We start from the raw sequence: 13,938 nt of genomic DNA, 5'->3' as shown, positions 1-13,938 counted from the left end.
GTGGACTCAGGTATTCTCCAGAGCAGGCTGCCTGAGCCCAGGGAGTCCGAGCCACCCCCAGTTCCTGTCTGCCTGCTCCTAAGAACTTCTAAACCCTCTGTGTCCCAGCAACGGGAATGCTTGCCCTAATGGTCAGTGGGGATGGTCCAAATGGGCATGACTGAGAGCCAGGGGGACAGAGGCCTGCCACCCGGGGCTCAGGCCACCTCCAGGCCTGCCCCCCACATACACACCCTCCATTCCATGCTGCCCAGGCCAAAATAAGCAGTCCGCCAAGCGAGTGCCAGCTCCTTATTCATTCTTGCCCTAAATGTCAGTTACTCGGTAGGCGGTTGGAGCCCCACCCTTCCTCCCATGTAAATGCTTTATTTCAGTCCCTTGACCAGGGCTGCAGCCCCTGCAATGCACATCTACCTTGTGACAGGTTTCCAGGGATGAGGCTCCGTCGGGAAGAGTTTGCAGGTTCAGACTGGGTGCCCGATCCCTCCTGGCTGCTCCCTGAGCCCTGGGGCTGAGCCTGCACCCAGCCTCATCTCTGGTTCCATTGCACCTCTGCAATGGTGGAGGATTTTAGCCCCTGAGCTGGCTCTGGTCTAGTTTATCTGCAGTCATCAGGCCTTGCCTCCTACCCAGTTCCATGTTCTGTGGTCATCCCTGGGCCTTTCAGAAACAACAATCCCTAGAGTGTCTAGTGAGGTATTATTCCCTGCCAGGTGTGTGGCCCTGGGACTTTAAAAGCCTTCGCCACCACTCTGGGAGGCACTGTTATAATCCCCCTTTTCCACATGCAGGAACTGAGGCTTTAAGACATTTAGCTACGTGATTGTCCTTGTAAGGCTTGAGCCTTGGTCAGCCTCCTTTGCCTGGTGGTCTTTACCACTGTGCCCTCTGCCCACCCATGAAGCATTTTGCTTGTAAGCACTTCTGAGAGGGTGTGTGTGTGTGTGTGGAATTTGAGTCCCGCCTTAAAAGGCTTTGCCAAGAATGTCAGAGCAGAGATGTCGGGAGATGCAGGACAGGACACTGAGTAGGCAGGGAAGTCCCGGGCAGGAAGGAGCCAGGGAGGTGTGTGCACACAGATGGCAGCCTGGTTTGAGGAGAGAGGAGGTGCTTTTGCAGTGCAAGCACAAGCAGTGGCAGGTTGTAGAGGATTTTTACCTTGACAGAGTAAGAATCAGTAAGGCAACCAGTGCAGGCTCTGCATTCAGAAGTGTTCATGTGTGCGTGCATGTGCCTTCAGGGAGACCATCTTTAAAATAGGTTCCTCAGCATCCTTTTGATAGGACCTGTGTGCCAGTACCCCTGGCAACATTTGGGCAGCTGTGAACTTCATCATCACATCTTGGGCGTCTCTACCCAACTCAACAGGAGAGCTCAGGGCTCACCACCCCAGCCCAGGGCCCTGGCATCTGTGGTGTGTCCGAGAGACTATCCCACATTGGTCCCCTCTACTCCAGGCCTATTGCCATCCCATCATAGGTCTCTGATCCCTGATCCCAAAAAGACAATTGGCTGTTTGGGTTTATTTCTATTACCAGGCATTCTGGCATATGCTCCAGTTCTGAAATGTTAGCGGTAGGAGGTAGGAGGGCTGGGGTGGAGGTTGAAGATCCTCTTACCCCCTGATGACAATAAGGGCCAAGCCCAACACTGGCAAAGTGCTTTCATGAACCATTGGGTCCGTTGCCTCTCAGAGGTAGTAGGAAAATGGAGGCCCATAGGGATGTCACCTCCATGGAGCCCCCAGTTCAGTTTGTGGCAGAGCCAAAACCAGAATCTGGGTCTCTGCCTGTGCCCTTGTGCCCTATAGCCGCTGGCAATGATCTGCCTCTCTCCCTGCTGGGTCCGCATTGGCACCAGCCTCTTATCTGGGCTTTCCCTGTTGTTGGCAGGCCAAGGGTGCAGGGTCAAGGGGGAGGAACATCGTAGGGCCTAGAATCTGGGCTCCAGAGCCAGACCACCTAGATTCATGTGCTGCCCTGACACTTAGGTGTGTGACTCAGAGGGTTTCTTAACCCCCTCGTACCTCTGTTTTCCCATTTCTAACATGGAGATTGTGCTGACTGCACAGGGCTTCTGTGAGGCTTCAGTGAGATGGTCCATGTGCATGGTTTCAGCTGGGGAAATAACACTTACTGCTGTGGTGGCCCCTGGCCTGAGCATCAGCTGAGGCTTCCTCTGCCCACAGGGAAGCCACCGAACAACCTGCTGTCAGGGTCCTTCCCAGTCTGGCCTCACACAGGAGATCGTTTCTTTTCCACGTGGCCCGTTCAGTCCCTTGTCTCTGCTCGTGCCAGGGCAGATGTCAGCCCCAGTGACAGATGAGGAAACAGGCTTAGAGAAGAACAGAAGCCTGCCTGCCCCCAGGTGACACAGGCATCCGGCAGCGAGGCCTCAGCTGAATCCATATCTCCAACCTTTGGTCCAGGCCTCCTCCTGCCAAGAAGCAGGTCAAATAGGTCACCACCACTCCCTTGAGAAAAGCAAGTACTTCCTAGGAGGCTTTGGTGGGGTTTGGCTCAGGTGCATCTGGACAGTCTTCCTTTGACTCTGCTGACCTGTCTCCCCCATACTTGAGCAGTCTGACCCCCAGCTTCTGCAGGGGGCCGCTTGGTGCCCTGGAGCCCTGACATGGTGTCTTTACACCTGGGCATCCTATAGGAAGGCCGAGGGTTTCTGGGGCTGGGCCACGGCAACCAGAGGGCATGGGCTGGATGAGAGGGGCTGCAGCACAGAGAACTGGGCAGCAGGTCCCCCGCTGTCAGAAATCCGATGGGCAGCGTGCAGCAAAGGAGCAGAACCAAGGCCTGCAGCATCCGTCCCCATGTGCACTTCACTCAGCGACATTTCCTGGTGCTCAGCCTCTGGCCAGGCCCTGTGCTAGACCCCGGAGAGGGCTGAGAGAGCAAAGACAGGTACCCCCAGGGTGGTAGGGACAGGGAGCCCCATGGCAGAGGACCCCCACGTCTCTCCTGACACAGTGCCTGGCTCGTGGCGGTAGGCTCACAAGCAGGACGTGGTGAGTGAGTGAGTGGCCGACAGATGGGTGGTGCCGTGGGCCCCATGGCCTCCTGGGAACCGTGACTGCCCAGCCATGGTGGAAGCAGCAGTCTTTCCCTGGGGCTGCCTGGGAGGGCCATCTTTGTGCCAGGTTGGGTCCCAGGACCCTCTTCACCTCTCAGGTGCTAGCATTGTGAGTTCTTAGCCCCTCTCGGTCTTAGGGATACAACCCACATGGTTTGGCTTTGGTGGAGTTTCCCCCGTGTCAGTGGGCAGATCTGCCCCCGTCCAGCAGGTGCATGCTGCTGGTGCTTGGTCCTGGCGATGATGCCCCGGGAGCGTGAACCTTCCCTCCCGCCATCCCCCTCCCTGCCCCATCCCATCTCATCCTCATCTCCATTCTCTCCGCCGGTTCCGTCGGCCGCGTGTTCCATTGCCATCTCCCACACCAGTGTCCAAGAGACGCAAGGCCCATCTGCGGCGTCTGGATCGCCGGTGGACCCTGGGCGGGATGGTCAACAGGCAGCACAGCCGAGGTGACTGTGGGAGCCGGCTTCTCCTGACCCGCAGCTGCCGCCCTTCGCTCTCTCGCTAACACCTCCCTTCCTCTCTGAGCTCTGCTCCTGTCTGCCACTCGGCCTCCTCACCCAGATTCAACAGCTAGACTTTCTCTCACCTTCTGCAGCTGTGGGGTGTTGGGGAGGAGGGCACAGGGGGCTACCTGGGAATTGGGATGATTGGGAGTTGGGGGGCGGCTCTGGCTTCTGCCACCATCCTGGGGATGGGGGTCATGGGATTCAGGATGTGATGTGGGGGCGGCTGGACTAAGAAAGGCCACATTGGCCCTAGAAGCTGCAGATGAGGGGGGCGGGGTGTAAGTCTCTGCACAGGCTGTCCTACTTGCCCCCACTCTTCGGTGCCTGCTTCCTCTGAGAAGGTGCTCCATCGGCCAAAGCTGTTCCAGCAACTACTTAGGGACAGAGTAGGAAGAAGGGCCAGCCCACAACCCTCCTTCTTCAGCTAGCTCCAGGGAAACTAGAAAGGGAACAAAAGCCAGTCCCAGCCTGGTCCCGGGATTCGGCCCCAGCCGGCTCTGAAGGCAGTGACAGGTCCAGCCAGGAGCTTCCAGCATCTTCAGCACTGGCATCAGCACTTTGTGAGGGGGCCTGGTCAAGATTCTAGGGAGGCCCCTGGCCAGCCATCCAGGCTGATTGGGAACTAAGACATTTGCGGGTTCAGGGCCTTTCCAGCATCCAGGAGCTTGGGAGTAGGGAGCTTAGGGGTGAGCCTCTGAACAAACCCCTCAACATCTCCAGGGCCCACAGGCCAGCAGAGGTCCGTTTCTCCTGTCTCACTGAGAACAAGGCTGGAAGGGCCTGTGATGAGCACTGGCCTCTCTCCGATAGCAGGGATGCCCCGTGAATATCGGCCCACCCCCACAGCTTGTTCCTCAACAATCTGAGACCATGTTTTGGCACCAGCCCCAAGCCCCAGGCAGCAGCAAGCCCGGACGCTGAGGTGGCCGCCGCCTGTGGCTGGTGCAGCACCACACTCAGAGCACTGGCTGTGGGAGCCCAACTCATCCTGAGGGTGGAACAAGGGTTGGACTCCAAGGTGCAGGGCAGGAGGCCAAGTCATGGAAACGGCGAGAACGAGCTCGAGTGTAAAGCAGGGGCACCCTAGAACTAGGAGGGGTGGAGCAGCTTTGCCGGGGGGCCAGCCTGGGACACTGCCCTGAGCCTTGGCAGCAGAGGAGAGGGGGACGCTGGCCTGGAAAAACCGCAGAGACAAAAGCTTGGCCTTCCCCCATCCCCTCCAGCATCTGCTCCCAACGCCATCCTACACCGAACCCCAAACGCAACTGCGTCTCCATAAGCACACGGACACTTACAAGTGACGAAGCACTACTGCCCGTGCGCAGCGGTACGCTGTCCCCTCTGGCCCCCACGCAGCTGCGCATCCGTGGCCTCTGGCACACAGCCACTACACACGTAATACCGCTCGTGCAGCCAACGTAGAACATTCCACATATGCATTTACAGTCGCAGATACTTCAGCTGCTCTGGACACATCGTACATCTGCTTCTGACCACCAAGGACACACATAGCTTCCTATACGGTCTCATACGTAGCCCCTCACACTGCATGGGCACAGGCAGCGGACTCGGAGTTACACGCATGCAGTGGTATATGTGGACATGCATTCCCAGCCAGATGCACAACTCTGTGGACATCCATACGTATACAAATATGTAAATGAGGACAAGCCCACTTTTCTCTCTCTCTCTCTCTCTCTCTCTCTCTCTCTAAGAGACCTAAACAGCATTATTTCCCAGTCTCAGCCCTAAGTTAAGTCAGGACTAAGTTAAATCAGGCAGCCAAGAAAAACTTGCAGAAAGCTGGCTGGGAGAAAGCAGTGGAGCCAATGGGGGGAAACAGGCAGTGGGTCATATATAACTAGACAAGAGAGAAGCAGTGCTTCCCCAGGGCCTCCACTCCCCAGCTCCTCTGCCAACCAGGCCTTTGGAATCAGAAGGCCTCTTGTAGTGGGGTTGGGTAGGTTGTGGGGGCCGGGAGGGAAGCCAGGGAGACTGCTGACGGAGGGGAAAGCATTTGAAAGAGGAGGCGTCTGTGGTTTGGAAACTGCAGGGTTCTCCAGACCCCGCCTCCAAAACCAAAACAGGCCTGTCCACCTCCCCCAGCCAGCCACCCACCCACCCGGTGGGCGGCCTGGTCAGCCCTCCCTAGGGCAAAGTTGCCACCCACCTTTGACGGCACATCAGAGTGACCACAGCCTCAGTGCTTCCCAGAAGCCCTGAGGTGACCCCCCACCCCTGAGCTTACAGCTCCCTCTCCCTTTTGATTCCTAAACTTTGATTCCTAAAAGTCTCTTCTAGAGACCCGGGCAACCTGAATGACTTAGCTGCCCAACCCCCCTCCCCAAGCCCCTGAGACCATTTCAGTCTGTCTGGGCATCCTGACTTGGTTCCCCATCCCCACCCCCAGACGGGGCTCTGCCCTGGTCCAGTAGAGGGGCTGGCTCTGCCTCTCCCTCAGGGAAACGTGGAAGCTGGGAACCTGACAGCCAGCCACATGTCTACACGGAGGTAAGCCATGCTTCCGCCGCCTGAGCTGGCCATGGCAGGAAAGTAAACCCCCACACAGACCAGTTGGAAGAGTTGCACTCTGAATGCTCATCACCTGGGACCTACACAGTGACGGGGCAAGACAAGCCTCTAGGCCAGCCAGATCTCTTCCCGGGAGCATAAACTCCCAGACCTCTGTGTTCACGTCAGTCCGAGGGCCACCAAGAACGGGGCCTTGTGCAGGAGCAGCTCAGCTTCACTAGGGAAAACTGATGTGCTTGGTTCTGCCTTCTCTGAGAGGGTCAAGGGGAGGCAGGGCACTTACATGGCCCTCAGTGCTATGTCCTCTGCATACACACTGGGGGCTGCAGAGGCTGCTGCTTGGGCCTGACAGCTCCAGAGCCTGGGCCCGCCTGTCACGGTCCAGGCCCTGTTCTCTGCCATGCGGCAGGACAGCACTCCTCTGATCTTCCTAGGAGAAGGACTATAATTTTTCCCTGCAGAGGCAACTTTGCCTAGGAAAACTTTAATGATGGCTTCCTGCTGGAACCACAGGCTTTTAAAAATAGCCCAGCTGAACATAGGCAAAATGTGGAGCCCAGGCCTCGCCTCACCCTAACCTCAGAACCCTACATCCCCAGGGCCTGGCGCTGCCCCTCTGGCCACGGCCCGGGCCAGGATTTACCGTGCCCCACTGGAAAATGGAGTGGGACCAGGAGCAGGCAGGAGAGTGGAGGGCTGGAGTGTAGCACACTGAACTTCTCAAAGGCCCGAGTCAGAATCTGGCTGGCCCAGGTTCTCAGGCGATCTTGGCAGCTCTCCTCAGCGTGGCTGGATGGGAATTTGAAAGCTTCCAGGAGTTAGTCGATGGTGAGAAAGGCCTCTGCGTCTGGGAAAAGCTTGCCATTGAGAGGCGCATGCCGAAGAATGGTGGAGGCTCCAGCGGGTCATCACCTACCTTTCGCCTTTGGCAGCCTCTCAGATTTGGCCAGGGCCCATCAGCTCTGTCCTTGCCGCCTCCATCCTGGAGGGACTTGCTATCCGGGCCCGGCATAGGGCTGCAGAGAGGGCCCTGATCCTCCTAAGTAAACAGATGGCCCTCCTGTCATGGGGCAGTGGGGGGGGCGGGAGGGGAGGGAGGAGGTGGCAGTTGTCCTCCGTACCCCTCCCCTACTGCTGCCTAAGGCTCAGGCAGGCTGCCCATCAGGGTCCACCAAGGAATCTAGGAGTTACTGTCATAGATGGGAGCAAGGAGGAGTGGGGCAGGTATCTTAGAACACAGCCTCTTGCCCCTGCTCAGACAGCCTTGCCCTTCATTGATGCGCTGCCTAGTGCCTTCGGAGCCCCAATTGTGTGACAGGCACAGGCTAGAAGAGACAGCATGAGTTCAGGGTAACCTTCCGAGAGGGTGTGGCCAGTTCTGTCTAGGTCTGCTCCTCCTCCCAGAGGGTGAGTATGGGGATGTGTGATCCTTCCTGAGACCTGAACGTTTCTCTGGGGAGGCTCTCCACCCAGGAGACAGGGCAGCCAGCCAGCCAGCCATGAGTCCACCTGGCCCCAGCAGACGCAGGAGGAACACCTCCCTGGAAGCCTGAGCAAGGACCCGTGCAGAGGCAGCAGGGCCCCTGCCAGGAGAGAGGCTGAAGAGATCCAGGAGGACAAGCACTGCCCAGCCTCCCCACACCTGCCCTCCCAGGCTTTTCCTGTCTTCCCATAAGGCACCTCCTTCCCGGTACCTGGGGAGGCCCTGAACAAGGCTCGCAGGCAAATGTGACGGTAGAGCAGGCAGCTCCCCAAAGGGGTGCTCCCAAGCTGTGTGGTCAGCTCAGCATGCTGGCCCACCCTGGGCTCCGGGAGGCCCTGCTGATGGCTGCAGTCAGCATCACCACTGATCATTTGGCCGCCGGGCCCTCATCTTAAAACCCATGTAATCACTCCCATAGAACATGTGTTCCCCACAATCCTCTTGGGGAAATCACACAATCAGGTGATCACATTAGTGGTCAGGGAAGGCTTCACCAAGGAGGTGGCCCTGGGGCTGCCGGAAGATCAGACAGAGGCAGGATTTAAGGGGTAGAGGTGGGAGAAGGGCTCAGAGAGCAAGTCTGGGGCATGGATGGGGGTCTGGCACGTTCAGGGAAGGGGGGCATGCCACGGCGCCTCCAGACATCCCAGGGGATTCCTGACTCAGGTGCCACACAGGGCAGGTTCCCCCTAACTGTGCCCTCAGTCCAGGGAGCTTTTGGACCCCTGAGGACACTAGGCCCCAGCACCCTCACTGCTGTTACTGGGCTGGGAGAGCCAACTGTCTGCTGCCAGGGCTTAGCCAGGCCACCTGGGGCCCCGGCCAGCTTCTGCACACACTGGGAGCCACAGTGAGGCAACCAGCTAAGCCGGGCCAGGCCCGAGGAGGAAAAGACAGGAAGGAGGACCTGAGCTCCAACCTCAAATAACTATGCCTTGTTGCTTCATCCACCCCCCACAGAGGAGAAGTACGTCACTGTACAGCCTTACACCAGCCAGAGCAAGGACGAGATTGGCTTTGAGAAGGGCGTCACTGTGGAAGTGATCCGGAAGAACTTGGAGGGCTGGTGGTACATCAGGTAGGAGCCTCAGCAGAAGAGAGAGATCCCTCTACCACTCCGGCCCTGGGCAGCAGACTGCACAGTGGCCGTGGGCACCAGCTGGCAGGTCGATACTGAGGCGGCTTTGCGCCCACAGCCCAGGCTTGGCTGCTTCAACCCTGCACGGTTGAACAGCTCGAACAGAGTGCTCATCTCGCAGCTTCTCTCCTGGGGCACGTCAAGCAGAGCCAGAGTTGTGGCCAGTGGGGCACAGGGGGCCCCGGCTCAGCTTGCAGGCAGTGGTGCAATCCCTTCCCATGCATCTGCCAGGAGGGTCCAGCACATCTGAATTTGGTTTTCTGTGTCCGGCCTTGGCTGCCTGGTGCGCTCTGTAGCTCAGGCCGCCTGAAGGGCTGGCGTCCACAGGCCTTGCTGAGGTCCCAACAGGCAGTCCCTGCTGCCCATAGCTCAACACTGGCGGCCTTTCCACTCTGCAGGGCTGGCTTATATGGTTGCAAGAGCCAGGGTAGAAGTAAGGCCTGAGCCCAAGCCTAGCTTAAAGGCCTCTTCCTTCTGCCCCTCCCTCTTGCAGGGCCCAATCATGTTTCCCAACTGAGAAACCCATTTGGGAGCATGGGGAGGGGAGGGAGGGCTTCCCTGGCAATCCTAGAAGCCAACTAAACCCTGTGGGCTTCACTCACCTTTCCCCTACCAAGTCCTGCTCTCCAGTCCCCTCTGTCCTGGGGCTCTGAGGCCAGCCAGCACCTTCTGGGTGGGGGGTGGGGTTAGGGCTCACAGGAAATGTTTTTGGGTCCTTTAGAATTGACTCTGCTGTGGTGATTTCACCCAGTTTCTCTCTTCCCTGCCCGTAGCCCAAATGACCAAGATAGTCTTGTATCTGTGAGCTCTGGGGACCACTTCCCCAGCCCATCACACCTGGGAACCCCGTACCCACCCTGGGCAGGAAGGGTGCTCCGCTCTGTCTCCCACAGTGGGGACAGGATTGACCCAAGTGATGTGGGCACTCAGGAGACAGTATCTTGGACCGTGGTGGTGTTAAGATTGGGCTATGCTGATGGGTAGGATGAAGGTCATTGGCTGCATGGGATTCAGCCTTAATGTGACCTGACAAGACATAGCTGCTCCTGCCCTTGGCCCCATGCATACCAGTCAGTAGGGCTGAGGTGTTCCTTTCTGCTCTGTGAGGTGGGACAGGACTGTGTGCCTGGATGTGTGTCTCCCAAAGTCACTGCCCCTAGACTTTCACACTCACTAAAAAACTAGACCCAACCCCAAAATCCAGCAACCACAAATCTACATGGGAGGGCCAGCAAACATTCTAAGGCAGGCTGGTAACTGAAACCACCCTCCCGGAGGTTATCTACAAGGCTGCGGGGTTTTTTCCAGTTTCTTTTTTTTTTTTTGTTAATTTTTTTTTTAACGTTTATTTTATTTTTGAGACAGGGAGAGACAGCATGAACAGGGGAGGGTCAGAGAGAGAGGGAGACACAGAATCTGAAACAGGCTCCAGGCTCTGAGCTGTCAGCACAGAGCCCGACGTGGGGCTCGAACTCACGGACTGTGAGATCATGACCTGAGCCGAAGTCGGATGCTTAACCGACTGAGCCACCCAGGTGCCCCTCCAGTTTCTTAAAATGATCAAGGTTACTCTGAGCCATCACTTTTAGTCAACTCTTGTCCCCATGGCCTACCCCTTTAGCTAGTGGGAGCTTCAACTGAAAAAACCCTACAAAGATTCCACCTTAAGAAGGCTGCCAGACACCCCCTTAAATATGCCATTTCCCAACATTCCAGGCTCTGTGTTGATCCTCATTTCCTGTCTTTCTTTTCCCCTCTCCCCTCACACACACATACCCTCCCTCTCTCTCTCTCCCTTCTTTTCCAGTTTGCTTCCCTCTGGAGTCATTCTGCGCTCCAGAGCTGGAAAGCAGATGTGAGCCGAGTTGGACCCAGACACACACAGCCGCTCCTGATTCCCCTGCATCTCTCTGCCTGGAATCTAATTGTATCCATGTAACACCCGACGAACACAACAGGGTTGGACGTGGGAGCACTCAGGGCAGTGAGCAGGCCTGACCATCACTCCCATGAGACCCCACTCCCCATCTCCCCACTGTTCTCATAGAAGAACACCTCTGCCATAGCCAGCAAGCTCTTTATCTTGAGATGCAGGAGCACCAGGTTCCAGGCCAGATGCTGCCAACAGCTAGCTGTGTGGCCCTCTGCTACTTGCTTTGCTTTGCTGAGCCTTGGCTCGTGGCTCATACATACGATTAGGCATCCTTACTAGTTGCTGCCATCCACCCCTGAAATTTCTGTGCTTCTCTCTGCACCCCTTACCTTGGGAAGGCAGGCCAGCCCCTTGACTTCCATTCACGTGTTAACTGATATCTGCCTTGCAAGCCCCACACAGGGGGCCAGACAGGTGACCTTGGGACAGCTTGCCTGTGCTTTCCAGTGGTGTGAACATAAGAAGCCACCTCCTGCCTAGGCTTTCCAGCAAAGCTCAGACATGTTGATAGAAACTTTCGCTTTCACGTTCCTGCTTCTCCCACCTCATGAGCACCCAAGAACAAGGTCAGATCGGGCAGGTGGGAAGGGCGAGTGTCCGACATCTGGCACAGAGGAGCCGTTGCAAAGAGCCAGATGTGCCCCGGGGAGCAGACGGGGACAGTGCAACTGGTGGACTGGGAGGTGAGCTCTTGGTGGGCTTGGGTAGAAGTTCTGAGCACCATGGGGAGAAAAGGGAAAAGCTTGTTTTCAGAAGTCATCAAGTCACCTCAAATTAAGTCAGCCCTGTCATTTGCCTTTTGTCCTTGTTTATGGGTTTTGATTTTGTTTTCATTTTGTTTTGTTTCATTTTGGTTTTGTTGTGTCATACCAAAGGTTTTCATTTTATCCAGTCATGTGCTTTCAGTCTTTCCATTCATGGTTTTGGCTTTTGGAGCCCTATTTAGAAAGATTTTCTCAATCCTCAAGATTAACCAAATATTCACAATTTTTTTTTTTTTTTCCCCCTGTGGTGTGAGGCCAAGGTCTCACTTACTTTTCCTAACTGGGTAATCAGTCATCTCCAAATTGGTAATTGAAAGCTCATCCTTACCCCCACTAATTTGATTTAATTTTTTTTAAGTTTATTTATTTATTTTGAGAGAGACAGAGACAGCATGAGCCGGGGAGGGGCAGAGAGAATGGGGGAGAGAGAGAATCCCAAGTAGGCTCTGTGCTGTCAGCACAGAGCCCAAGGCAGGGCTCAAACTCACGAAACCATGAGATCATGACCTGAACTAAAACCAAGAGTCAGACGCTTAACTGAGCCACCCAGGCGCCCCTTACCCCCAGTAATTTGAAGTGTTACCCTTAACATCAGTCTGTTTGGGGATTTGTTCTGTGAACTTGATCTGTCCGCTACCCCCACAGTTAGCATCCATACCTCCCCCACTTGGCCATTCTTTATAGACATCTTCCTAGTTAGTCTCGAAAGGTCTATCTTTCTGGATAAATTTTTGTAGCTACTCTTTTCCTGAAGTTTGCAGAAGAGAGAAAAAATTGAGCTCCAGGGTAGGGACTTACCAAGGGACTCAAGAGCAGAACTCGGGGTTCCTAACTCCTCTTACCTGTGCTACCTGTTCACCTCTCTGATCTCCCTTCCCTTTGTCAGAGGGCCTCTACCTAACACACCACGTTCACGCTTGCTCTTATCTCTAGAATCGCCCTCTCTGTTGGGAGGTAGCAGGCCGTTGTCAAGTCTACTTGGTGGGCAACTCAATCTGAGGAATCTTCTCATCCTGATGTCCCACATTTGCCTGACTGTAGAGAACGAGAGCCCACACAAGGAGGGATCAGGCAGAGAGCAAGGAGAGAGGAAGAACTGGTGTCCTAGGTGTCTTTTCCACCTGCCCTCCATCCCACTTCTCTCCAGAGTGGTGGGATTGGCGGGTGCCTCACAGAACACAGTGGAGAAGGCGCAGCTGGGCCAGGCCAGATGGAGCCTGCGGTGTGAGGTCAGGTAGCAGCGCTCAAGTGACATCATGTCCACCCCTTCCCCCAGGTACCTGGGCAAAGAGGGCTGGGCGCCAGCATCCTACCTGAAGAAAGCCAAGGACGACCTGCCAGCACGCAAGAAGAATCTGGCAGGCCCAGTGGAGATCATCGGGAACATCATGGAGATCAGCAACCTGCTGAACAAGAAGGCGTCGGGGGATAAGGAGACGCCACCGGCCGAAGGAGAGGGCCCTGAGGTCCCCATCGCCAAGAAGGAGATCAGCCTGCCCATCCTGTGCAATGCCTCCAATGGCAGCGCTCTGGGCGTCCCTGAGAGGAGTGTCTCCAAGCTGGCCCAGGGCTCGCCAGCCGTGGCCAGGATTGCCCCTCAGAGGGCCCAGATCAGTAAGAGCCTTCCTGACCCCTGCATCCTTACGGCACAGCTCTTTAGAAAGCGGTCACAGGGTGCAAGGAAAGCCAGAGGGGTGTATAAGACCCCTATATCATTTTTACCCTGACATCTAGGCTGACCCCTAACCCTGAACTTGTTTCATGCTAATCACGAGTAGGCAAGGCACTTCCTCACAACTCTTGCGCTGAAGATAAAATACACGAGTGTTTAAGCTGGTGGCATTCCCTAGAAGAAAGCCAGGAATGGTTGCTTTGCAGATCAGTGTATCCCCCAGGCTGTGACACGTGGCTCCCTTGTGCAAGGCTGCTTTACAGAGTGACAGCCAGTAGAACATCTTTCCTGGCCTTACCCCTCCTTCCCTCTCGCCTCCCACCAGTTACTGGAAACCTAAAAGACTTGGAAGGAACGGCTTTGCCTCTCCACGAGCAGTTTTAAAGGCCTCTGTATAGGAGAAACCCAGCTAACTGGCCCCCTCCTAATCTATGCATCTCTGGCTCAACAGCATCTTCAGATGGAGGTTAAACTGCCCTATATGATGAGAGAGCCGCTTCTGGTGATGTCCACCCAGCCTTAAAATCTTGAGGAAAGCTGTGGTTTTAGTTTAGTTCTGAACTTGGCCTCTGCTCCTAAATTTGAAAATCTGATAGAGCTATTTACCCTTTCTTCTGAAAAATGCCTCTATGTCTATACATTTTGAAATGTGCACATCATTTTAGGGGGCTCATGGATCCCCCGAAACACAGCCAAGAAAGCTTAAAGGTCTCTGGTTCCATGAAGAAACTATAGTGCTGATAGTGACTGAGCACATGGGCCCCTCCTGAGTGTGGGACAGAGCCAGGAGCTTCCCAGGATCAGGAGGCAGCCACACATA

The 13,938-nt window shown here is 55.8% G+C and overlaps 1 protein-coding gene across 11 annotated transcripts in view; it reads left to right on the top strand.

Annotated features, from left to right (window-relative positions):
- SH3PXD2A (SH3 and PX domains 2A) overlaps nt 1-13,938 on the top strand; it is a 242,916-nt gene that overhangs the window by 214,422 nt on the left and 14,556 nt on the right. For 9 of the 11 annotated variants that reach the window (XR_008424913.1, XM_019459323.2, XM_053909897.1 and 6 more), the window contains 3 exons: nt 3,453-3,536; nt 8,572-8,689; nt 12,723-13,060. Coding sequence is in view for 10 of the 11 variants with exons in the window: in XM_019459323.2 (XP_019314868.1) it covers nt 3,453-3,536; nt 8,572-8,689; nt 12,723-13,060 (540 nt within the window). In the remaining variant the exon portion in view is untranslated. The remainder of the gene's footprint in view (nt 1-3,452; nt 3,537-8,571; nt 8,690-12,722; nt 13,061-13,938) is intronic. The other 2 variants (XM_019459324.2, XM_053909899.1) reach the window with 1 other exon arrangement.

Source organism: Panthera pardus, unplaced genomic scaffold (genome assembly GCF_024362965.1).
Source record: "Panthera pardus isolate Hobbes unplaced genomic scaffold, ASM2436296v1 HiC_scaffold_22, whole genome shotgun sequence".
NCBI lineage: Eukaryota > Metazoa > Chordata > Mammalia > Carnivora > Felidae > Panthera > Panthera pardus.
This window is presented reverse-complemented; position numbering and strand designations above follow the sequence as displayed.